This window comes from Erpetoichthys calabaricus, chromosome 1 (genome assembly GCF_900747795.2).
Source record: "Erpetoichthys calabaricus chromosome 1, fErpCal1.3, whole genome shotgun sequence".
Classification (NCBI taxonomy): Eukaryota; Metazoa; Chordata; class Cladistia; order Polypteriformes; family Polypteridae; genus Erpetoichthys; species Erpetoichthys calabaricus.
Genome location: NC_041394.2, coordinates 320,853,418 through 320,880,611, shown reverse-complemented (window position 1 = coordinate 320,880,611; position 27,194 = coordinate 320,853,418). Strand labels below are relative to the sequence as shown.

Here is a 27,194-nt window from a genome sequence, read left to right as displayed (position 1 = left end):
AGATAGATAGATAGATAGATAGATAGATAGATAGATAGATAGATAGATAGATAGATAGATAGATAGATAGATAGATAGATAGATAGATAGATAGATAGATAGATAGATAGATAGATAGATAGATAGATAGATAGCCTGTTAATCGCTGCAGCTTGATTGCATAATTAAAGTATAATTATTCATCTTGAATAATTTGGCTGTCCAAAACAAAACCAGTGGTAAGTCAAATAAGGACATGTCACTGGGGTGAGCCAGTTAACTGTCTGCCAGTGGAGGCTTACTTCAATGAGGTCATCTTGAATGTGTGCTTCAGAATATGTGAGCCAACAACAGCATCACTGTGATAGGCAAGAAAATGGTCTTTCAGGCTTAATTTATAATTTATATATTATAAATAAATATTATATTTTCAAACAGTGTTCACTTAACTTTGTTATTTTTTGCATTTAGTTTTTGAAATGTGGTCAAAATTTGGAATAACTAGTCTCATTTTCTCTACCCAAAATACCCACCGTTGCCCAGGTATATTTGTAGAACAAGTTAAGGAAGGAAATCAAGTGTCAACTGACTGTTTTTTAAATGGTGACCCTATTATTATTGTCAGTTGTCCCCTCCGTCAACCACACTGCCTCTCTATCAATGTGTCTGCTCTAGTGAGTCAAGAATTTGTTCTTTTCAGGTCTGATTGGATTCCAGAATTGCTGATAAGTCCTTGCTGGGTTGTAACCAGGAACACTGTCATGTCTGACTAGTTGTCTTAGTTCAAGGTAGATACTCAATAGTGCTTAAATTGTTAAGACAAGCACGAAAAGCAGGAGCAAAACAACAACCCTTTGATTTTCCTTTGTGTTGTGCTGCACTTTCATTCTCAATCAAGCCTCATCCAACACTCCCCTGTATAAGCCCACAATACTCCTTTTGATATTACAGTAGACAGAAGCAGCACATGGCAATGCCTAGGTAAGTAATGTTAAGCTCTGGTCATTTTGTCTGCTAGTCTGGTTTCAGTCTGTTCAAATATTTCACTTGTTCTGAGCCAGCAGGTGGCACTGTTGTACAATCTGTACTGCACGGTTAAAGAAAAAAAAAAACATTGGGACCTCCAGTGTCAAAATTTTGGGTTCCAAAGTAGCCTGTCTTTGTCTTTGCCTTGACCTAGCCATATGGCCCTAGAGAGTAACTATGCAAAATTTGGTCCAGTCCCATCAAAGGGTATAGGATTATATAAGTAACAGACAGACAGAGAGACAGACATTCTATTTTATGGTTAAAGATTAAGCTTTAATGTCAAAAAATTAATTATCAACAAACCCATAATGCCTTTCCAGAGAATTAAATAAACAATACTATTAAACTTTTCATGCCGTGAAAAACTGCTGGCAAACTGAGTGCTTTGCTCAATTACTCTTTGTTTCTCTTCCATTGCAAATACTGAAAAGACTGCACAGTTGCAACGTGAGAACTGTTTTACTTTCACATATTTCAATATTTTGCTGCAAATCTTTTGAATATCAGGACATCCTACACCCTGAGTTAAACTTACAGCATAAGTTATCTGAACAGGAGTCTTGACTGTCGCAGTCTGTACATGCCCCACCAGTTTTATACGGCTTAACTCCCTCGTAGTTTCCCCTGAAACACATAGAAAGAAAAATGGTGATGTTTTTGTTTTAGTTCAATTTATTTTTAAATTTGGCATTTAAGAAGTGCATTGTGCTCCACACGTTTGTTGTTCAGTTATAAAACAGAAACATGTAACATGCAACATCACTCAATATTAAACTCAAAAACACCATGTAATACCAGTCATCCTTCCATTTCTGTGCCTTCATATTCCAATTATGGCTCTCAGGAGGCCAACTACAGAGAAACAGTTCAGACTAAATAAAATGATTTATTACTGGGTAGCAAATATGCAAACTGTTAAGACTTATTAAGAATTAGGCAGGGATCACAAATCTTTTTCTGACTTGTCTTATCTTTTACAATAGCTTCAATTAATACAGGAAATATGACAATAATCCTTAATTTTAAAAATCTCCCAATGAAACCTTCACCCAAATTTTTTATATGTTATTTACCCCATGTGGTTTGTACTGATGGCTAAGAAAAAAAAAATTATTCTCATGTTTTCATGGACAACAGACATCACAAAATTTCTGATAGGACAGGACCCAATGGTGACCAAAACTAGACAGCAGCACACAATATCAAAAACGTCCTTAGAAAAATCTTATGTTACTTGAGTCACATAATCCACCTGCCAAGTCATGCAGCCGTGGGCTCACAATGTGCAAAATGCATTTATTCTTTGCTAAAATATTGTTAAGTAAAAAACTCTGGAAAAATGTAGTCCACAAACAGGAAGCCACTTTACACAGGATCTCACTCTTAAATTGAAGACAGGACTCTTGACCAATGAATGACGGGAATAGGCAGGATACAATTACAATATTGTTCAGTCTTAAGTGTTTTAATCATGTTTTCCAAGGAGTTATTTTATTGCTACTATAAAGATAACATTTTTATTTATGTTACTATGAAAGTGGTTTTAGTGTTTTCCACCCTAAATAATTACCCTTAATAATTTATATACCATATCATTCTGCATTAAATAGTCTACTTTTGATTCTATAAATGTTGCTTGTCAATGATTTTCTAATTCCAATGAAAACCTGGCTTAGCGCAGATGGGATAGTTGATCTTACTGCCCAGCTTGAGAAGTCTAGTCATAAATAGTGACCCCATATATAAAATGGGAGTAACTAAGGAAAAAGAATAGCTAAACAAGAATTGCACAGAGCCCTCCTTGAACACTTTTGCTCATTCTGTTTGACAAATACAGAAAGCAACGAGCTTGGCAATTATTGTCTTCAGCTGGTTTAGCTGTAAATACTTAACATTTAGTCATTTTTCTTCCTTTGAACATCTTTCTGTCACCATTAAAGGTAAATTGATCATATATTAATTATCTAACATAAATAATAATAATTATCTAAGGAGGACCCAGGGCATGAATTCTGGCCTTTTTACTGCGAGGCAGCAGCACTACCACTGTGCCACTCCGAATAGCTGTGCCTGATGGATACAAATCCCCAATATAAACTTTTGAAACCCTAGTATAGACATAGAAGACCAACACAATCAGACCTAGCATATAGATTTTAACTCTCCATCACATAAGACTTTCAAAAGTATTTATATTTAAGAAATATAAACAACATTTAGTCATGGACCCTCCACAAACAGCAGTTACCCATAGCACATCAATTTTTACATCACTTGAATTGGACTCTGCTGTCTATAGAAGTTGTGGAGTCACCACAAGCCTATTTGAGCTACATTTTTAACAATATAATACCATAAAATTCTATTTTAAAACATGCATTTTATGTGATCTACTAATGCAACTAATTACATTCTACTGTCAGTGCTATTTTTGAATTGTTATTGTTACAAAAACTCTAGTTATAGCAAGATATAAACAAACACACTTAAAAGAGTCAAATTATACTTACGCCTCTGCATAATTACAAACAAAGATAGCCCCTGGAGCTGGATTGTAATCAATTATTCCTTTTTCACAGACCACAGCAGCACAGCCAACTTTGTAACTCTTGGCCCAGACAAGCTAAAATAAGTGAACAATGAACCAGTGTTAAAAAATCTGTTGTGGTCAGCACTTGACTGTCTCTGTATTTACAATTTTAGTACAGTATATGGTGAGAATGTACCAAAATGTCACTGAAGTTTACTTTTCACGTCTAAGTCTGCTTTAAAGACAAATCTATTTAAAAAATGTGAATCACTAAAAATATGGACTATATGGATACTGTTTTGATGAATCAATTCACCTGTAACTATGCTTGTTTAGTATTAATTTCTTTACCATATATTAGAAATGAGATTCCATCACACAGCTAGTATGGTCTTGGGCATGGCACCCCCGTTACTCATAAACTGAAGTTCTGAGTCGTGAACTCAAGTAGTAATTTGAAGAGTCACAAAAATAGTTGGGGTGCTAACCTGGTTACCCCATTTAATTGTGAGGTAACACAAAAGTAACAAACTTCCAGAGAAATGAACAGGAGCATGGGGCCACAAAAACTCAAATTAACCAAATAGACTGGGAGCTCCCAGGCTTAGGTCACATATGAGACACTTCCTTCCAGGGACGGCCATTTTGATGTGCTTGAGACAGTAAGGGACAGGGCTTCTGGAAGTGATGGGGGTGTGGTGAGCCAGCCTGCTGAGGCATCTTCTTTAAGTTGCAGAGGGAGGAGCCGAGACAGTTTCCTCTCTTGCCTCGGGGTGGTACTGTGTTCCTGCAAAGGTGGTCCTCAGGTGCGCATACATGACAGAGTTCAAAAGCTGAAGTAGGATCACTTGTCTCGAAACAGAAATGTGAGTACCTGACACAAAGAAATAGACATTCAATCTAATCAATGTTTTTATTTGTGATTAGAGTTCAAATGAGGTGACTGTTGCATTTGAAAATTTTGAACCTTAAAAGCTCAAAGCTCGAGTGTTGTTTTTAACTCAAACTTCACAAAAGTCTTCCTTTCTAAGTCAAAATTTTGTGTACCTCTGAACAGTGATTTGTTTGTAAACTGGCTAAGCATTTTGAAGTTTAAAAGAATTTTAAAAGCCTGAGAATGAAGATTTCTAATTCATCTAATCATTTCTTAAGACTGACAAGTGTTAAGTTGTCCACAAAATGTATTAATGAGGAGTTCATTTTATCTCAAATTATTGTCTTCAAAATTATGTATATATTTACATAAATGTTCAAAACATGTTCTAGTAGTATCAAAATGTGTTTTTCATTGAAATTTTTGTGATTTCTTTTTTTAAATAAAAATTAAAGTTAATATCCAATTTACCGTACAATCCTGCTTTGCATTTAGGAGGTCACAGAGAGCCATGCCTCTGTCAGGCATAGCTAATCTGGTTGGGATGGTAGGCATTTGTAAAGCACAATCATGCACTCTGGTGTTTCTGCATAGAAACAGACGCCATCAGCAGGTAGAAAGAGGGAGAGTGTGAGAAAGAGAGAGAGAGATGATGAGACACTTAAAGAGCAGAATTTTAGAGATCCATTCCACTACTTAAATCAAATCCATTGGCCTAATTATGAGGTCACTCGTGATCTTGAGTAGAATCCTCACATGAACTGATATGCTGTAAATCTGTTGAATTTGACCCCACATGAGTGGTATGAGATACAGTTAATTGTGTGAATGTGCAGGTTGTGCATATTGCACATAAAAGATTACTAGGATGGCAAGAAAGGAGCTGTGGAAAGTCGCAGTGGCAGTGGTATTTGAGGGCAAACGATCAAGGAGATGGTCTCCAGTAAATCTTGCATTAGAGAGCAAAAGTATGGACACTGTGCTCTACTATGTATTAGGCTAACATCACCAGTGATGATAAACTGTCACCAAATAATTCTGTAAGGAAGCAGCAAAAACATGTGATAAGAGAGAAGCTTATGATATTATTCATATTTATTTTCAGAAGGAATGTACCACACAAAAGGTTATTGGTTAAAGTAAAAAGTGGGAATTCAGAAAGCGGTCTCTAGGTGGGTACAAAATGGATACAAATACAGGAAGCAAAGGGTTCTTTCTGAATTAGGTGATGATAAAAGTGGTGTCCCCTCAGGGGTCAGCACTGGGGCCACTGCTCTTTTTAAAATACATAAACAATCTGGACAAGAATATAATCAAAAAGCTGATGATACCAAACTAGGTGAAAGCAATGTGGAATCAGATAAATTGTAATATAGCATATAGGCTTCGGCAGACTTGTGGCAGTGATGTAAATAAATGTGAAAGTATTACACATTGTAAGTAGAAATATTGGATTTCAACACACAATGGGAGATCTGAAACTTGAAACCACAGCTTACGAGAAGGACCTGGAAGTCATAGTGGACTCATTACTGTCTATATCCAGACAGTATACAGAAGTGATCAAGATAACTAATAAGGGTGTTACGTTATATATCACGATGTGGGGAGTACAAGTCTGGGGAGGTGATGCTTACGTTATATAATGCACTAGTAAGGCCTAACCTGGAGCACTGTGTGCAGTTTTGGTCATCATGTTACGAAAAAAAAGACATAGTGGTGCTAGAGAATGTCCAGAGAAGAGCAACTAAGCTGATTCTGGGACTAAGGGATATGAGGAGAGACTGGAGGATTGAACCTTTTCTGTTTAAGCAAACAGAGATTACCTCAACCCTAACCCAATTTTGAAAGGAATAAGTACAACAGATCCAGTTTCAATTTGAAATAAACTCTTAACAAGAACATGGGGACACAGTTAGAAACAAACTTCACATAAATGTTAGAAAGTGTTTCTTCATGCAAAGAACCTAAAGATATTAATAAATGACAAAATATTTAGATGAGGAGCAGTACTTTGGAAACCTACAGAGCTCAACTTGATATTATTTGGGACCATCTGCTTGTTGGGCTGAATGGCCTGTTTTCATCAGAATTGTCCTAAATTGCTAATGTATCATAGGGTTTGGTTTTTGCCATTCACCTAAATCATAATTCACTTAAATAATTAATGTCTGGCTGACATCCTCACCTGCCTGATCAACCTGAAGAACAACAGGATGACAGGGTGTTTAACTGGCATCTGAAAGGGGAGTGGATACTGGACATGGTAATGAATGTAAAGAAAAAGCAACTCAGAAGAAGAAAAAAAATCAAGAAGCATCCTGCTCTGCATTGTGGTTCTCTAATAAGGACTGTATACTATAAGGTAAAGAAAGTACAAAGGCACCTCCACATTCTGTGACAGTTAATAAGAGCATGTCCTGCACACACCATCCTCACCACCTTCTACAGGGACAATAGAGACAGCATCTCGCAAGTTGCATCACTGCCTGGTATGAGAACTGCAATGTCTCTGACCTACAAATTCCTGCAGAGGATATTGAGGACAGCTGACAATATCATCAATGTGTTTCTTTCATCCCTGCAAGACATCTTCCACAAACACTACTTCTGCAAGTTCTTTATCATCTTTGAACTTCTAGACACTGAATGTTTCCCCATTCTCCTCTGCAAAACTGCTCCAGCTGTCAGCCTGCATGGGGATCACGAGTGATCAGACTTTTTCAAGTCCAGTCAAAAATTCTCAATGGGATTGAGATCTGGACTCTGACTTGGCCACACCAGGACATTAACATTGTTGTTTTGAAGCTGTTCTGTTCTTGCTGGAAAACAAATCTTCTAAGGTGCATATTTCTTGCAGATTACACCATTTTTTCCTGCATGATTTCTCCATATTTTGTTGTATTCATTTTCCCTCCTACCATCACAAGCCTTTTACGGCCTGCTGCTGAGAAGCGTCCACACATCATAATACTGACACCACAGTGCTTCATGGTTGGGATGGTGTGGTTTTGAAAGCGTGAAGTGTTTGGCGTGGTGTTTAGACTGATGGCGTAAAAAAAATCAATCATCAGACCATAAATCCTTCTTCCAGCTGACGTCAGAGTCTCCCATTTGCCTCCTGGGAATTCTAGCCAACATGTAATGTGTGTTTTTTCCTATTTGACACTCTACTAAAAGATGCAACTGGTGAAGCACCCAGTCAACAGAAGTTATCTGTACAGCCTCTCCTAATTATTCACTGCAGCTTGTAACTCCTTCAGAGTTCTCACAGATCTCTTGGTATCCTTCCTCACCAGTCTAATGCACGGCATTTTTGTAGACGCCCTGCCCTAGGTAGATTTACGGTTGTGCCATGCTTGTTCCATTTCTTCATGAATCATTTAATTGGATATTCGATGACTTGGATATTTTCTTGTCTCCATCCCCTGACTTGAGCTTTTCAATCCCATTTTTATGGAGTGGCTTGGAGTTTTTTTTGTCTTCATTGTGTAGGTTAGGGCACCATTCTGGCTGTTTCAGATACATTCAGGGTCATTTATACAATAATGAATCAAATGAAACCCCAGACAGGTGATCTCCATTGAACCAATGATGTGATTTATACAACCAATTGGAAGCACTAGTGATGATTCAGGGGTGTCAAATTAAAGTGAATGCTTATTGGATTGACTTTTTGTGTTTTATGTTTGTAATTATTTTAGACTACTTTGCAGAGGTCTGTTTTCACTTTCACATTAAAAACACTGTTGATCAGTGTCAAAAAAGCCAAATCATGATTCACATAGATTAGGCAATAGGGCGTATATCATAAACTGTCTTGAATGGGCACAAAGCTGATCTAAATCCAAACAACCTTCAGATAGAAACACATCTTGTGACAACTTTAAAAAAAAAAAATCACTTTTTTGTTGATTCATTTAAAAATTAAACTACTTTTTTCTTCCCCTAATATTCTCACTTTTTTTAACCCGCTTATATTGAACAGTCTAGTCCATCATAGCGTAAACTCACACACAAAGAGCAAATTTAGAGTTTCTATCATGTTTTTGGAAGGTGGAAAGAAACCAGAATGACCAGTAAAAAGCCACACCAGACTGAGGAAAACATGCAAGCAGTTTCTAAAGACAGAAATTCTTCCACGGCATCTTATCACTGCTTTGAGGAAGCATACCTGAGTGTAATGTCCACAGATAGACGTGCAACTGTTAGCCTGATATGAATAGGCTTTCACTTCACTGTACCAGCTTTGTATTGCTTTGCTCGCATTGAAGGACTGTGGTGGACGTCCAACCCAAATGTTCTCACCAACTGGTGAAAAAAGAGGATGGACTTTGCCTTTTTTCTCTCAGGTAATTGTTGTGGTTAAAGTTGCATTTCCGGGCCCAAGCTCTTGCTGTTTTGGCCAGGGCGTCATCCCACGACTGTGAAAGTAGAAAACAAAATTACACTGAAACAAAAATCCAAATGCTCAAAGTAAATCTTACAGTATACGTCAACTTCATTCTTGCAATTATTTTCATTATGTAGTTCATCTTAAAGTATAGTCATCTACTCAAAGAGCCCAGCAGATACTGAGCACTGGTTATCATAGCATACAGTGGACAATAAAAGCCAAGTGTGATTTCATTTTACAAATGCCCAATATGTTCAAACCTGCTTAATCAGCTTGAGGAAGGATGGTAATGGGGCAGCTTCAGGCATAAGGGAGGAACCAACCCTGAACAGGGTGCCAGACCTCTACAGCGGTGGCACTCCAAGAGTTTCCTTATCTGCAAGACATCTTATACAAACACTATGTCCACAAACACAAGGGGCCTCATGTATAAACGGTGCGTACGCACAGAAATGTTGCGTACGAACCTTTCCACGCTCAAATCGCGATGTATAAAACCTAAACTTGGCGTAAAGCCACGCACATTTCCACGGTAACTCATTCCTTGGCGTACGCAATTTATCCGCCCGGTTTTGCAGACTGGCGGCACCCAGTGTCAAAGCAGTGCTACTGTTCCTGTGTGATCACTCTTTCTTTCTTAAATCCACATTCCTGGCGTGGCTTTATAAATACACTGAAATTAACTGCATATTGTTTATTAGTGCAATGCATCTGATTGTAATTAACCTGTAGCAATGTAATGGGCCAGGGAATAGCCATAGTATTCCAAATACCATAACTGCTTTAGCGTTGTAACTCTCACTGCATGTTCTTTCAGCTGATCCCGTTAAGGGTTGCCACAGCAGATCATCTTTTTCCACTTTACTCTCACTGCACCACTCAGAGTATTTATATCACTGTATCTGAGTGGGAAATCACAGCAGCAGCTGATTGGAAAGAGAATTATCGGTACACAGCATGAAGCAGATGCTGCCTGAGCCACAGCAAACGCTTTAGTCCCTGTACGGACTTCGCGGTTTAGAAACAGTTTCATCCCAAGAACTCTAAACACTAAATCAGTCCATCAACTGCTCCTTATATAATTGTTTACTTATAAGTACAATCACCTCACTGTAAACTTGCACTACAGTTATAATATTGCACAACCTGCGCCACTTTATAAAGCGCGTATTTACATGTGATGACGGTATTCATTTCTAAGACGAAATGCAGCAAAACATGTTGATTATATTATACAGATAAAACTTTAACTTCATTTAAATAATCTGTATTGTTAATAATTAAACATGTGAGGACACGGTGCCGCAGCGCTAGCTAGTTCAGTAATTGTTCCTGCCTTGCGCTGTATTATTGCTGGTGCTGACGCGACACTGGAAAGATAGACGGATATAATAATTAAACACGTACTACTAAGATATTTCAATGTTCCTTAAAAGTTTTGAAGAATCGAAGTTCTAAGCTTACAGATGGCTTCACGTCTATTACATAGCTTATTGTGTGGCGATTGAGTTTTTGGAGAAAGAAAAGTAAGGACAGGAATTGGAGGTTAGTACGTTTGAAAGAGACAGTACTGCTGTGATAAATTATTTAACTGAAGGTTGCGCATGGCGCAGCAAGCCTCTTGCGTGAGACATGAACAAGCACTGCGCCCCCGTGTTCCCATGTTTAATAACATGCTTTCATTCCTATCATCATGAAAAAGATATCACGTATACATCTCAGTATTTTAATTATTCAGAGAGCTGTAATATCAAGAATGTAATGGAGTATGTGTCCTGTCGGAGAAAGAGAAAGCCCATTTAAAAAGCAGGTAGTGATTCATACACATAGAGCACATAGAAGATCAAATACAGAACAAAGCATTTAACATGCCACTTTAGTTACAATAGGATTTGAGAAACTAGTAAATTAAACGATTTTAAGGTGAAGTTTAAGATGTTCTACTTTAATGGCAAAATAAACTACGTGATTAAAGTGGAAATTTCGAGATTAAAGTTGACATTTCGTGCTTTTTTCCCCACTGTGTGCCTTTTTTTTTTGTCTGTACCCTAATAAGCTTTCATATGACACTCAGACGGTGGGCTACGACTCGCTTTTTCACGGCGACTTTGATATGTGATTTCTTTTTTATTTCGGGCACTGTGCGACTTTGTGAAGTTGAGCCTTCGAGTTTCTCCGACACACTGTCACTCGATCAGCTTTCTTTTGTTGATTATACCACTGTTTAAACCAACAAATAGTACGTTTTTCCTTTGCCTCCACTTGGTATTCGCTGAAATTCTTATATTTTCTCCCGTGCTTTTCCCATTGTCTTTTCACAGAAGGCTATTTATATTGATTTGCATATTCAAAGAGGCGTAATTCTGGGAGGAGTTGGGGCGGGACAGAAGGCGCGTGCACGTGCGTTACTTTTCACGCAAATCGGGATTTATGTAGTAGAAGAACGTGAAAGTATGCGTGCGCACAGATTCCTGCATCTGGATTTTTCTGTGCGTACGCACAATCCCGCTTTTGTGCTTACGCCATGTTATAGTGTGAGTTCTACGCACGGCGTTATACATGAGGCCCAAGGTCTTTATAAGCTTTAAACTTTGGACACTGCAGTTTTAACCCATTCTTCTCTGAAAAACTGATCAAGACCTGTCAGGTTACATGGGAATTGTGAGTGAGCAGCCATCTTTAAGTCCAGCCATACATTTTTAATTGGACTGATATCTGGACTCTGACTTGGCCACACCAGGGGCCTCATGTATAACGCCGTGCGTAGAACTCACACTATAACATGGCGTAAGCACAAAAGCGGGATTGTGCGTACGCACAGAAAAATCCAGATGCAGGAATCTGTGCGCACGCATACTTTCACGTTCTTCTACTACATAAATCCCGATTTGCGTGAAAAGTAACGCACGTGCACGCGCCTTCTGTCCCGCCCCAACTCCTCCCAGAATTACGCCTCTTTGAATATGCAAATCAATATAAATAGCCTTCTGTGAAAAGACAATGGGAAAAGCACGGAGAAAATATAAGAATTTCAGCGAATACCAAGTGGAGGCAAATGAAAAACGTACTATTTGTTGGTTTAAACAGTGGTATAATCAACAAAAGGAAGTTGATCGAGTGACAGAGTGTCGGAGAAACTCGAAGGCTCAACTTCACAAAGTCGCACAGTGCCCGAAATAAAAAAGAAATCACATATCAAAGTCGCCGTGAAAAAGCGAGTCGTAGCCCACCGTCTGAGTGTCATATGAAAGCTTATTAGGGTACAGACAAAAAAAAGGCACACAGTGGGGAAAAAAGCACGAAATGTCAACTTTAATCACGTAGTTTATTTTGCCATTAAAGTAGAACATCTTAAACTTCATCTTAAAATCGTTTAATTTACTAGTTTCTCAAATCCTATTGTAACTAAAGTGGCATGTTAAATGCTTTGTTCTGTATTTGATCTTCTATGTGCTCTATGTGTATGAATCACTACCTGCTTTTTTAAATGGGCTTTCGCTTTCTCCGACGGGACACATACTCCATTACATTCTTGATATTACAGCTCTCTGAATAATTAAAATACTGAGATGTATACGTGATATCTTTTTCATGATGATAGGAATAAAAGCATGTTATTAAACATGGGAAACACGGTGGCGCAGTGCTTGTTCATGTCTCACGCAAGAGGCTTGCTGCGCCATGCGCAACCTTCAGTTAAATAATTTATCACAGCAGTACTGTCTCTTTCAAACGTACTAACCTCCAATTCCTGTCCTTACTTTTCTTTCTCCAAAAACTCAATCGCCACACAATAAGCTATGTAATAGACGTGAAGCCATCTGTAAGCTTAGAACTTCGATTCTTCAAAACTTTTAAGGAACATTGAAATATCTTAGTAGTACGTGTTTAATTATTATATCCGTCTATCTTTCCAGTGTCGCGTCAGCACCAGCAATAATACAGCGCAAGGCAGGAACAATTACTGAACTAGCTAGCGCTGCGGCACCGTGTCCTCACATGTTTAATTATTAACAATACAGATTATTTAAATGAAGTTAAAGTTTTATCTGTATAATATAATCAACATGTTTTGCTGCATTTCGTCTTAGAAATGAATACCGTCATCACATGTAAATACGCGCTTTATAAAGTGGCGCAGGTTGTGCAATATTATAACTGTAGTGCAAGTTTACAGTGGGGTAATTGTACTTATAAGTCCAAATATTTCTACAAGGAGGACTTGATGGATGATTTAGTGCGTTTAGACTTCTTGGGATGAAACTGTTTCTAAACCGCGAAGTCCGTACAGGGACTAAAGCGTTTGCTGTGGCTCAGGCAGCATCTGCTTCATGCTGTGTACCGATAATTCTCTTTCCAATCAGCTGCTGCTGTGATTTCCCACTCAGATACAGTAATATAAATACTCTGAGTGGTGCAGTGAGAGTAATGTGGAAAAAGATGATCTGCTGTGGCAGCCCTTAACGGGATCAGCTGAAAGAACATGCAGTGAGAGTTACAACGCTAAAGCAGTTATGGTATTTGGAATACTATGGCTATTCCCTGGACCATTATATTGCTACAGGTTAATTACAATCAGATGCATTACACTAATAAACAATATGCAGTTAATTTCAGTGTATTTATAAAGCCACGCCAGGAATGTGGATTTAAGAAAGAAAGAGTGATCACACAGGAACAGTAGCACTGCTTTGACACTGGGTGCTGCCAGTCTGCAAAACCGGGCGGATAAATTGCGTACGCCAAGGAATGAGTTACCGTGGAAATGTGCGTGGCTTTACGCCAAGTTTAGGTTTTATACATCGCGATTTGAGCGTGGAAAGGTTCGTACGCAACATTTCTGTGCATACGCACCGTTTATACATGAGGCCCCAGGACATTAACATTGTTTTTCTGAAGCCATTCTGGTCTTGCTGGACTCACAAAAAGCAGACGTAAGCAGTCATACAAAGGTTTGGGGCAGCCACCCGTATAATATTCCCTAGATGCAAAAGGGTAAATTACTAACACTGATGTGCTCAGAATGGAGTCCAAAACAGAACCATCAACTATTTCTTAAATGGCGGTTTTAAAGGCCAAAATAGGATATGATGTCAACAGGAGCCAGATCCGGAAAGATCTTGCTCCATACGCTCGGACCTGGAAGTAACGTCATTAAAAGGGCTGGAACTGGAAAGGACCAGAAGTGACATCATCAGAAGGCCCAGAACCCGGGCGTGACGTCATCAGGGCCAGGCGGAATTTCCCGTGAACGAACTGCAGGAAAGCGAGAAAAATGGTCAGCGCATTCCACCACTCCCTGGTCTGGCGTGGAATTACTCTCATTTAGACCCTTTAGCTGCCTCCCATGCACATGTGTATGACACTGGAAAACAAACCTTCTAAGGTACATATTTCTTGCAGACTGCACCATTTTTTTCCTGCAGGATTTCTCGATATTTTGCTGCATTCAATATCTCTTCTACCTTCACAAGCCCCTTAGGGCCAGCTGCAGAGAAGCATCCACACATCAAAATGTAGCCACCACCATGCTTCAAGGTGGGGGATGGCGTGTTTTTGAAAATGTGTATTAAGTGATAATATCTAATATATTCAAACCTGCTTAATGAAGTTGAGGGAAATGGGGAAGCTTCAGGCATAAGGGAGGAACCAAACCTGCACAGGGTCCCCTGTCCTCTACAGCGGTGGTACTCAAAGTGTTTTGGACCAAGTGGACTACTTGAGTCTAGTAGTCAGCATAATTGTGTGTTACATTTTCAAAATTTATTTATATGAAGAATGTGTGTCTGAATTTGCATTTCAAAGTCCCAGATTTCAACCAGTGACTAATGATAAAAATGTAAGCCATGAAGATCGATTCACTGCAGACGGCCTCTCAGCACTGATGTGCACATTAACAGCCCCATGCAGTTAATAGATTGCCTTGACTAGATGTGGTCTTTCCAGGCTGACATCAAAGCGAGTTTAGAGAAGACCAGCACAATGGCTGGACTGGAGAGAGGTGGAGGTTGAAGAAGCATTGCATGTGAAACAGAGAGAAAACGAGAGAAGATATGTAGTGAACTCCATAAACCCATTTGAAATGTATCTAAAAGTATTAATTTAGTAGTATCAATTTCAACCAGCTATCTTGATGTTACAAATTAATGCTTAAGAGAGTACAGTAAGTGAGTGATTTAGAGGTCACTTTGCCTGATGACTGTCAACTTGACCACACTTTGAGGACCACTGCTTAAGATGGCACACACATCCACTTTCAATTTAGAATTGCCAGCCAACCTAACCATCACATTTCTCTAGTGGGTTCAAGCCTGGGCCTTACACCGTTCAGTGCCAGCTGCTGCCAGGATTCATTCATGAAAGCTCTTGCCAAATGTGCAAGCCCCTCACAATGGATAAACAATTCAATTTCAGATTAGCATTGCATCTAAAGAAATGCAAGAAAGCAGAAAATCACTCATTTTAAAAGAAGAAACTTCATGTGAATGTTACTGTTGATAATGGCTGATATTGATGTAACTGAGGGAAAAAAGGGACAGGTCAATTAAAAGAAAGACAAACAGAACAAGGAAACACCACCCATGCCTGTTGCCAAATATAGCAGTATTTCAAGATAGTGAAAGGCTATTTTGAGAATTCAATAGAATTCAGAGCAATGTTTTAGTGTGTGTGTGTGTGTGTATGTTGAGTCTAAGGAAAGAGAAAAGAAAAATAAGCCACAAGTTACCCTTAAGGTCTGTTCATTAGATTGAGCTTTAGGATCTGCTGTTATCCTCTTTAATAAAATCCCTGTGTGCATCCAGGTGTCCGTATGTGTGTGACTTCTAGTGAAGTGCGCATGCGCGGGGCACGGTGCGATGCGCGATATTACTGTCAGAGAAAGTTAGAGGTGTTTTACAGAAATACAAACCAGTATTACTGCAAGAGGAAATTAAAGGTACACAATACAGTGACGCATATTACAGCCACATACAAGCCAGTATTACTGTCAGAGGAGATTAAAGGCATATTACTGACACGCACGCCTGTATTACCGCCAGAGAAAATTAAAGGTATATTACGGACGTACAAGCCAGTGGACGTACAAGACAGTATTACTGTCACAGAAGATTAAAGACACACAATACATGGCGGCAGCCCACGAAGAAACGGTCAGCTCAGCAAGTAAACATCAACAAAAGAAAGGCTGAAAGAAAGAAAATACGACCAACAAAAAGAATGAGATCAAAGTCCTTGCCATTTAATATAGACTGTTCCTACTAATGTTTATGCACTACTGTTCTAGCGCCCGTTATTGTAACGGGCTAAATGACTAGTGTTTAATAATTAAAATGCAGAAAGATTTTATCATTATTAATATTTTAATACATGAATTTCAATAACAATAGAAGGCACAACCTTAACACAACATTCACTGGGTGTAGGGTAGGATGAACTTTGGATAGGAAGCCATTTTATTGAAGGCCACACTGAGGCAATGTATACGTGCCAGCCCAGCCAAACCAGCATCTATGTGGAAAAATGGAGCACCCAGGAAAACATGCCAATTCCACATACAGTATGTAGCGATTAGGGTAAGAATTCAGACTGCAACAATCTTGCTGCTCCACCACCAGTATTATTTTAACATAGCAAAAAAGCAGTTCTTAGTATATTCTAGTATTTGTATTATTAATAGGTCTTGAATGAAGTTTCGTATTTTTGATCTTCATCTAAATCCTATACACAGGTGTAGGGATTTAAAGTAAATTAAAATCCCCAGGGTTGAATTTTTTTTCCATGTACAGTATGTCATACATGAAATCATCAGATATCCAAAGTTACTTTGTGATTACGTCATGGACTCCTTAGATTCAGAAATCGGTTAAAATGTCAACCAATTTCTTCCTGTGTTTATAGATTAGTCTCCATCACCACTCTACTGGAATTGTGTCTCATTTCTTCAACAAATGACAAAAGCATGGTTTGCCTGCTTCAACTTTAGACAGAAGTAATTTTGGTTCTCTGTTAGAGGCACTTACTAAGCTCTATGCATCCTTACTTTTTTGAAGATTGAAATCAAGACTCACCGTGTTGTGGCCACTAGCACCCCAACCCCCCAGACACAATTGCACCACAACAGTCCCAGTTCAATTAAAGTGCTTTTAATTTAAATAATACCTTCAGCACGACTCAGTAACACAGCACAATCCTTTCTCTGTTTTCTTTCTCTTCCTTTTTCTCCACCTCCACTCTTTCCTCCACACCAGACTGCAGCTTTCTCTGCGTCAAGTGGAGGGCTTGCTTTTAACTCTACACCCAGGAGGACTATCAGTGCTTAATCTACTGCCCCAGGGATGCAGTTCTGTGGTCAGGCAGGACCCCAATGGCGCTTGTGCTCTCAGTATCCAACAGCTCCCCGGCGGCCCCAGCAGATTCCAGCAGGGCAGGCTCTGGGGACCACAACTCACATGCTGTCCTGTGGGGGGTCCATACTGGGGTTCGCCAGATGGGATGCTGCCACCCAGTGTATGGGGAAAGTTTGGCTCATAGCAGGCAGTCACCCACTGTCCCAATGTTCCAGGTACCCAAACCCAATCAGAGCATCCTTCTGAGGTTGCTGGGATGTCAACCCCAGTGTAGCTACTGCCACACTATCTTCCTGTGTTCATGTCCTTGTTCGGCATAGCAATATCACCACTCCCCCGCTTCTTTCCTTTCCTGTGGCCTCCTGGCTAGGTAAGGGAGCAGGATCCATCCCAGCAGGAACACCTGTTGGTCCCTCACAGTGTCAAACCTTATTTCACCTTTTACTTTAATAAAAAAAAAAAAAAAAAAAAAAAAAAATATATATATATATATATATATATATATATATATATATATATCTGTGTGTGTGACTGTCTGGTTGCTATGTCTGTTATATGCCATTTGGTATGGGATTTGTGAAATCATCTGCAGCATCTGTTGGATTTAAAGATGCAGTACATTTTATTATTAGATGCATCACAAAATACATTCTAATAGATGGTGCACCACAATACAATACAGTTTATTTTTGTATAGCTCAAAATCACACAGGAAGTGCCGCAAGGGGCTTTAACAGGCCCTGCCACTTGACAGCCCCCAAGCCTTGACTCTCTAAGATGACAAGGAAAAACTCAAAAAACCTAGCAGGGAAAAATGGAAGAAACCTTGGGAAAGGCAGTTCAAAGGGAGACCCCTTTCCAGGTAGGTTGGGCGTGCAGTGGGTGTCAAAAGAAGGGGGTCAATACAATACACAGAATAGAACAAATCCTCAATAAAAAATTAAAAATACAAATTTTTTAGAAGTACGGAGCAGAATTTAACAGTAGATGATATCACATAATAAGATTTGGATAATTTTAGACTCCTACAAATGTTAGCTTTGAATATGCTGACGTCGATGTTAATTACTTAGATTTCAATCTATCTAACAAAGGTAGCACAGCTAGTTATTTATATTCTCTAATTAATAATATTTAAGTGAATAAGAAATTGTAAGTCCTGGCACTGTGCTCTCCCCAATCATACTATGTCTTCATAGATTTTTTTTTCTACACACTTAAGTTATCTTTCCATATGTTAGGGTAATGAGTGACACTAAACTAGACAAACGAAACTGAGTGTAAGTGAGTTAGGTTGCTACTTGTTCAAGTGCAGCCCCCAGCCTGATGGGGGCAAGTGGTTTTGAAATTAGATGGATCCATAGGTGGGTGCATCTTTTTCTGGTGTGAGAGGAACCCAAGGAATGTGGTACCAGTGCACAAATTACTACACTACAAATTTCTGCAAATTGGATGTCTACACTGGCTTTCATATGTCCCTTTCCACTATATCCCAAAAATGCATGACTGCTTTGAGATCCTAGTACTGTGAAGGCCACTAAAGCAACTAAAACACTTTGTCATGGTTGCAGAACTAATATGTTGGCTTCTTCTATCTATTTTAAATCACTGTTGGCTTATCAACCACAGATTCATCATTTGTAATACATTTCCTACTTTTCTATCTAGAAACATTTTTAACTGCATTTTTGCTCTCCATAGTGGTGCCTTCTTCCTGGAATATTCTGTGACAACTTACATACATGACAAAGTCATATTAATTGTATTTCTACTGCAATATTTTGAAATTACTTTTTCTTGGAGTACAGAATTCATTTGTGTAAAGCGCTTGCTATAAGTTTCTTTTTATTTGACTTTATATTTGTCAAGCCCTTTTCCTGATAATTGAGCTGGGCGTGTGATTGACGTTGCACTATTGAAGGTGTTTTTAGGCCTTCTGGGGCACAGAATGTGTTTCTTTATTTCTCTGTGGCTCCCCTTCTTTAAATTATCCCCATCCCCCTGTTTATTAATGTTGTCAGTGTAATTCTTCTCTTTTTAAGATAAATATAGTTTGTTTACATATTTTGAGTTGTGCCATTTTTTGAAGAATTGTCCATTCTTTTTATATGCATTTTGACAGAGCTTTTGTTCAAAAATTATTTCTTAGAAGATTAGAATTTTTCTGCTTGTTTTGTATTCCTTGCCCTTTTATCACTGTATTATTAATATTTATTTTTTCTATTATAGTGTATTATTATTTCTATACAAACTGCAAAAAAGGCTAAACGTACAGAGTACGGGTATGAATTCTATGACTTTCAAGTGTATTCACTGCACGTTATCATGCAATATGCCATTACTGGTCTACTATAATTTAAAAAGGCGTATTGTGTGCTTTTACAGAGGGGTGTTGGGTGAGGCTTTATCGAGAAAGGAAGTGCAGTGCATCACAAAGGTGAATTGAAATGTTACTGTTTAATTCCTGCTTTGTCAGCTTTTCTTTAAAATTTAAGCACTAATTGTCCACCATGAACTAAAAGGATGAGTCCGACATGACTGCATTCATAATTACAATCCAGTGAGGAGTTACCACAATTCCAGGAATCCAATCAGACCCAAAAAAAAGAACTAATTCTCAACTCACAAGAGCAGAGGCATTGATGGAGAGGCAGTATGGATGATTGATGGGACAGCTAGCAATAACAAGAGGGTCACCACTTAAAAAACATATAATCCTTAACTCATACTACAAATACACCTGAGCAACACGGGATACTTCGACTAGAAGACAAAATACATTTAACAGAAATGACTGTAATAAATTAATCAAAAATAAACAAAAGAGGCATAAAAAAGAAATTTAAACATAAGTCAGGGAGGAAGCATGGCTTAAACATAGCACAACCTTTATCTGTCATAACAATGATGTCACTGCTGAAGGTCTGTGCACTGGAGCTGGGGAGTCCTCTACAGTGCATCTTCAACCTGAGCCTGGAACAGGGAGAGTCCCGAGGCTTTGGAAAACATCTTGTATCACCCCAGTCCCAAAGGTATCACGTCCTAGTGAGCTGAATGACTTCTGGCATGTCGCTCTGATGTCACATGTGATGAAGACCATGGAGAGGCTGCTGCTTCACCACCTGAGGCCACAGGTCCAACACGCCCTCAACCCTCTGCAGTTCGTATACCAGGAGAAGGTGGGAGCAGAAGATGCCATCATCTACATGCTACACCGATCCCTCTTCCCACTTGGACAGAGGCAGTGGTGCTGTAAGAATTATATTTCTGGACTTCTCTAGCACCTTCAACACCATTCAACCTCTGCTCCTCAGGGACAAGCTGACAGAGATGGAGTAGATTCATACCTGGTGGCATGAACCGTGGACTATCCTACAAACAGACCTCAGTATGTGCATCTCGGGAATTGCAGGTCTGACATTGTGGTCAGCAACACAGGAGCGCCAGAGGGGACTGTACTTTTTCCTGTCCTGTTCAGCCTATATACATCGGACTTCCAATACTACAGTCCTGCCACATGCAAAAGTTCGCTGACACTGCTATCGTGGGTTGCATCAGGAGTGGGCAGGAGGAGGAGTATAGAAACCTCATCAATGACTTTGTTAAATGGTGCGACTCAAACCACTTACACCTGAACACCAGCAAAACCAAAGAACTGGTGGTGGATTTTAGGAGACCCAGGCCCTTCCTGGACCCCGTGATGGTGGCTCTGAGGCTAGAGATCTGCACTGGCAATCGGAAGGTTGCCAGTTCGAATCCCGTAAATGCCAAAAAGGGACTCTGCTCTGTTGGGCCCTTCAGCAAGGGCCCTTAATCTGCAATTGCTCAGCACTCTGAGTAGTGAGAAAAGCGCTATATAAATGTAAATAATTATTATTATTATCCACATTACTAACCGAGAATGCTAAACCGGATGGACGCAGGGACATCCGGCCATGGGCCGTAGCCGCAAAAAGACGTACTGCGCAGGCGCCCCAAGAAATGAGGCGCCGCAAGAGGCGGCCGCGACCACAGAAAAAAGGAGTGAGCACAGAAAAAAGGAGTCAAACGCAGGCGACGCACACAGCGCCGCACGAAAGCCATTGCACACGAAACTAGCACACAAAAAAAAAAGAAGCCGCTCGCGCCCCACAAATCCCACACCCACCTCCAAGCACCCCCCCCACAAGCAGCGGACGGGACACACACAAAGAGGACGATTCAACAAGCCCCTGGCACACAAAAAGAAAGAAGACGCTCGCGCCCCACCAATCCCACCACCCCCTCCAAGCAACATCCACCCCCAGACGCCGGCAAAGCACACAGCGCCGCATGAATCCCATTGCACACAAAACGGGACGCACACAAAGAGGAGGATTCAACAAGCTCCTACCACACCAAAAAAAAGAAGCCGTGACCGCCACACCAAGCCCATTAGAGACGAAACGGGACAGACTACGGACATTGCACACGAAACGTTCACAACAACGACGATTCAGACCCACAAACACACTAACATCAATAAGAAGTGACACCCAAAGCCCCATTTCTAAAGGAACCGTCCGCAGACACCTGCTAAACGATTGCGCCACTTAGCTGACAACGCGTTCAATAATGAGTCCACTATTGAGGAAAATTCATTGGGATTAATGAAGGTCATTTGCAATCATTGTCATTCACTTAACTTCCCTGAAGAAACAACTGGCAATACAAGTAATGAATTTACACGTTGTTGTCAAAAGGGGCAGATTAGACTGCCTCCTTTACATTCATATCCTGAATATCTACAGAAGCTTCTAACTAACGATGTACCTGAAAGTAAAAACTTTATGAACTGCATTAGATCTACAATAGTTCATTTGCTTTTGCATCTACCGCAGTAAATATCAGGCCACCAAAAGGCAATGGCCCATACTGCTTTCGCATATGTGGACAAATATTGCATCGCATTGGAACAGTGCACCCTGAAACAAATCAACAATGCAAATATGCACAAATCTACACACAAAGCCCCATTTCTAAATGAACCGTTCGTATTAAACATACGTCATCTCAACACATTCACACTATGCAGCATAGGTGGATCTCATTACATTAAGGCACTATTAACCGTTCAACCGCAGAAAAGGCTCCATATTAACAGTGAGTGCGATCCTCCTTATTACTTATCCATATTTCTCACGCTCAAGAACAAACAAGTCATAAATTCACGATCACGGATACAAAACGATACGGCTTGGATAACGGGACCAAACACAATTCACACTATGCAGCATAGGTGGATCTCATTACAATGAGGCACTATTAACCGTTCAACCGCATATTAACAGTGAGTGCCCGTCCGTATTAAACATACGTCATCTCAACACCTTCACACTATGCAGCATAGGTGGATCTCCTTACACTGAAGCACTATTAACCGTTCAACTGCAGAAAAGGCTCCATATTAACAGTGAGTGCGATCCTCCTTATTACTTATCCATATTTCTCACGCTGAAGAACAAACAAGTCATAAATACACGACCACAGGTACAAAACGATACGGCTCGGATAACGGGACCAAACACACGAACCCGCATGAAAAAACAAAATACACGGCGGCACTTACAACGCGCTTCTGAACCTCCGGAAGAAAAAATGTCTCGGCTCCAAAAACGCAAAGCTCAACTAACACATTAACAGAAACCAGCGCATATGGAGAGACACAATGAACGTACATGCATACAGCACGCGTCTCAAAGCGCTGCATCGAAACAGGCACGGATTCAAAACGAAACACCTCCCGCCTCAGACATACAGAAACGGCAGCGAAGGGACAAAATAAATAAACGCAGACGTCTACACCGCGCATCTGGAATGCCGAAAAACAAGCAGGCAAGACTCCAAAAAGAGAAAGCTCAACTGAACGACATACCAAAATGAGCAAGGCTCAATACAAACAATGCACGTAGTAGACTACAACGGGCTTCTCACACAGCACAGGCAAATCGATTACAGCTCCAAAACAACACGTCCCAAATACTGGACATGCAACGACATGCCTCTCAAACGGCACAAGCAAAACATACACGTCACGGACATCAACGACAGACACCTGCTAAACGATTGCGCCAGGTGGCTGACAACGCGTTCAATAATGAGTCCACTATTCAGGAAAATTCATTGGGATTAATGAATGTCATTTGCAATCATTGTCATTCACTTAACTTCCCTGAAGAAACAACTGGCAATACAAGTAATGAATTTACACGTTGTTATCAAAACGGTCAAATTAGACTGCCTCCTTTACATTCATATCTTGAATATCTACAGAAGCTTCTAACTAACGATGTACCTGAAAGTGAAATCTTTATGAACTGCATTAGATCCTACAAATCGATATCCACTATGAACATTAACAGTGGCACTGCACATGACATCCGTCTTGCAAAACTGTTAATTATTGATGAATGTACAATGGCATCCACTCACTTACTCAACACCATTCATAAACTTCTACAAACGTTTATGAATAATAATCTTCCCTTTGGAGGAAAGGTACTTTTATTACAAGGAGATTTTAGACAGTGCTTAGCTATTGTTCCACATTCCATGCGCTCAGCTATTGTTCAGTGCACCTTAAAATACGCAGACAATTGGCATTGCTTTCAAAAGATACAGTTAGTACAAAACATGCGATGTCTACATCCAGATCATAACAATTGGTTATTACATCTGGGAGATGGTACACTCACCAATACAGATAGACTTCTCCCAGATATTATTACAATTCCTCAAGCCTTTATCTGTGCCGACTTAGTTACAGACAGATTTGGAACAGCAATCTCATTAGACCAAATGCCCCTTTAACACAACGCACTATATTATGTCCAAAAAATATTAATGTGGAAAACATAAATACCCAAGTCATTGCATTACTTCCTGGAGAGACACGACTCTTTCTAAGCTCTGACAAACTTGACTCTGATCACGACAATAACCATCTTCATTGACATTACAAGTTCTGACCTGGAATTACCTTTTACACTTAAACGGCGTGTGCAAAGAAATTTTCCAATAAACCTTTACACTGTGCCACACACTTTATTGTTTGCTTTCTATTTGCATCATCTACACCTTCACACTATTCTATATCTCATTCATACATCACGCTCTTTCTCATTCCCAACACCAGGGGTTGGCGAGCGAAGCGAGCAGGGGGCAGAGCCCCCTATAGTTATTATTATCAGAGGAGACTGTGTGCAGAGGGTACAGACATATAAATACCTGGGAGTGCAGCTGGATGATAAATTGGACTGGACTGCCAATACTGATTCTCTGTGCAAGAGAGAACAGAGCCGACTGTACTTCCTTAGAAGACTGGCATCCTTCAACATCTGCAATAAGATGCTGCAGATGTTCTATCAGACGGTTGTGGCGAGTGCCCTCTTCTACGCGGTGGTGTGCTGGGGAGGCAGCATTAAGAAGAAGGACATCTCACGCCTGGACAAACTGGTGAGGAGGCAGGCTCTATTGTAGGAATGGAGCTGGACAGTTTGACAACCGTGGCAGAGCGACGGGCACTGAGCAGGCTCCTGTCAATAATGGAGAATCCACTGCATCCACTAAACAGTATCATCTCCAGACAGAGGAGCAGCTTCAGCGACAGACTGCTGTCACTGTCCTGCTCCATTGACAGACTGAGAAGATCATTCCTCCCCCAAACTATGCGAGTCTTCAATTCCACTTGGGGGGTAAACGTTAACATTATTCAAAGTTATTGCCTGTTTTTACCTGCATTTTTATTACTCTTTAACTTAATATTGTTTTTGTATCAGTATGCTGCTACTGGAGTATGTGAATCTCCCCGTATGATTAATAAAGTATCTATCTATCTATCTATCTATCTATCTATCTATGCAATGCACACCCTCATTTGTTACTTCTAGTGGCAATATGGCGTCATGGAAAAAAGAATTGAAACATTCACCAAAATGCATCAAAACAAAAAAATTAATAAAAAAAACAAATAATTAATAAAACTACTAAATTCATTGACTGCAGAAGCCCATGTCAAAATTTCAACTTAATGATTTTTTGAGCCTAAGAAACAAATACAAAAAAATTTAAATAGTCAAATTAAGTCAGCAGGGGTGAACACTAGAGTGGGCACCCATCCAACACAGGGCATTGTCATGCTCCCGGCAATACTCACCTGATGTTTGCTGCCTCCTTCTACACTGGCCACCACCCTCTCTCCCCTATAGGTTGCACATGAGGGTGCCATTGCACAGAGGGGGTACATCATCCTACTTGTGTGCCTGTCTAGCTGCATAACATGTGAACAGCATCAGTGTGTATTTTCCTCTCCTCTATCTTTCATTTTGCAGCACCATGTCCCTGCCTTGTGCTACCATTCTACCCTACTCTGTCTTTTCCTAATGAATGGATAGTAACACAATTCTTTTACATTTTCAAGAAAGCTTATGCATAATAATAATATTGTGCAGTGATTTGTTCAAATGCCTCACACCACCCTACAAATAATGATTTAGGAATTGATTCTGACTTCCAGTAAGCCAGAATAGTAACTAAGCATGTTTAGAAAATTACAGTACTGAATAAATAAATAATGATGGGATGCAGAACAGTGGCATAGCACCTCACAGTAAGCAGCCCAGGGTTCACATTACAGGTCCTCCCTGCATGACCTATGCATATTCTCCTCAGATGCTAAGGTGTCAGTTCGAAGACATGCAGGTGTGGAGGACTGGCGATGCCACATTGACCCCTGCAGAATGTGTGTACTCGTCCTATGATAGACCATGTCCAGGAAATGTTCCTGCCTTGAGCCCAATGCTTGCTGGGATAGGCTCCAGTTTCCCCATTACCCTGCTCAGGATAAAGTGGATTTGGAAAATAGATGGGTGGTTTGGAGGGATGGCTGGATGTATAAATGATGATAACAAAGAAATTTTAAACTTCTTATGGCTTACGTCTATGCATTGTATTACTCCATTAAATTTGCAAGTAAAGAAAGAAATATGATGTCTTCAATAATGGTAATACTTGATTAATAAAATACATAATACATAAATAATAAAATTATTTGAATACTTTCCCTGTTGTCTACTGTTATTATTTAGATAAACATAACTATCCTTTATCATACTTAGCAATAGTTATAAAATGTTAATAATGTTAAACAATTCTCCCCTTGATTGATGCTGTCTTGTCCATTAATGATAAATATATAATACCTACATTATAATCTTTATTTAAATCAATAATTCCATTACCCCGTATTACATAGGCTATATGCTAATTTAATGTCATCCACTGCTCTCATTTTCAACGGCAACAGTAATAACTGCTTTGTTAGTTATTATAGACTTTTTAAAAATCCCATAAAAGTAAGCATACATTACCATGCGTTTCATATCACTTGCTGCAGGTTTCACTTTTGAGCGGTAGTAATTGTGAGCCTTGATATATTCATCAATGAAACTCTGATCATTAATATCTGGAAGTGGATGAACTGCAGGTAAACTCATTGCGAGTACAAAAACAAACAGATATCCTGCGGTCTGAGGCATACCCAAAGGATCCATCTGCAGTAGTCAGGAGCAAAATGAAAAGCAACCTCTCCTGTCACAACTCTCTCTCAACTTCCTTTGTGAGAGTCTCTCATTTGCAGGCAATGCTTTCAGAAACAGGAAGTAGTGATGAGCTTGATTTTTTTTTTTTTTTTTTGCACATTGCCCTATTGTTTCCTGCAGTTAATTCAAGTAAGAATGTTAAAGTAAGAGACTCTCAAACGAGCCGATTTATCAGGATTGCTGATTCTTATCTTGGGGAGTACAATGCCACGTACAGATTTTGAAATAGTAAGGGCAGAAAATGAAAGGCTGAACATCTGAGAAGCAATGTCAGAAGTCAGGAGCTCACCCACACCCACCTGAGTGTTTGGCTGCCTCCAAAATTTGAGAACAACAGAAAGTGGTGAAGGGTGAACTTTTCAGCTGCTCTGCATTTCAGACATCTTGTGACTTCAATTATTCAACTGGCAGCTTTATTTCA

The 27,194-nt window shown here is 39.7% G+C and overlaps 1 protein-coding gene across 1 annotated transcript in view; it reads right to left on the bottom strand.

Moving 5' to 3' along the window:
• glipr1a (GLI pathogenesis-related 1a) overlaps positions 1-26,797 on the bottom strand; it is a 30,678-nt gene extending 3,881 nt beyond the window's left edge. Inside the window, 5 exon segments of the mRNA XM_028818345.2 lie at positions 1,544-1,632; positions 3,519-3,631; positions 8,587-8,760; positions 8,762-8,836; positions 26,543-26,797. Of these exon segments, the coding sequence (XP_028674178.2) occupies positions 1,544-1,632; positions 3,519-3,631; positions 8,587-8,760; positions 8,762-8,836; positions 26,543-26,725 (634 nt within the window). The 5' untranslated portion in view covers positions 26,726-26,797.
• Between the last annotated feature and the right edge of the window lie 397 nt (positions 26,798-27,194).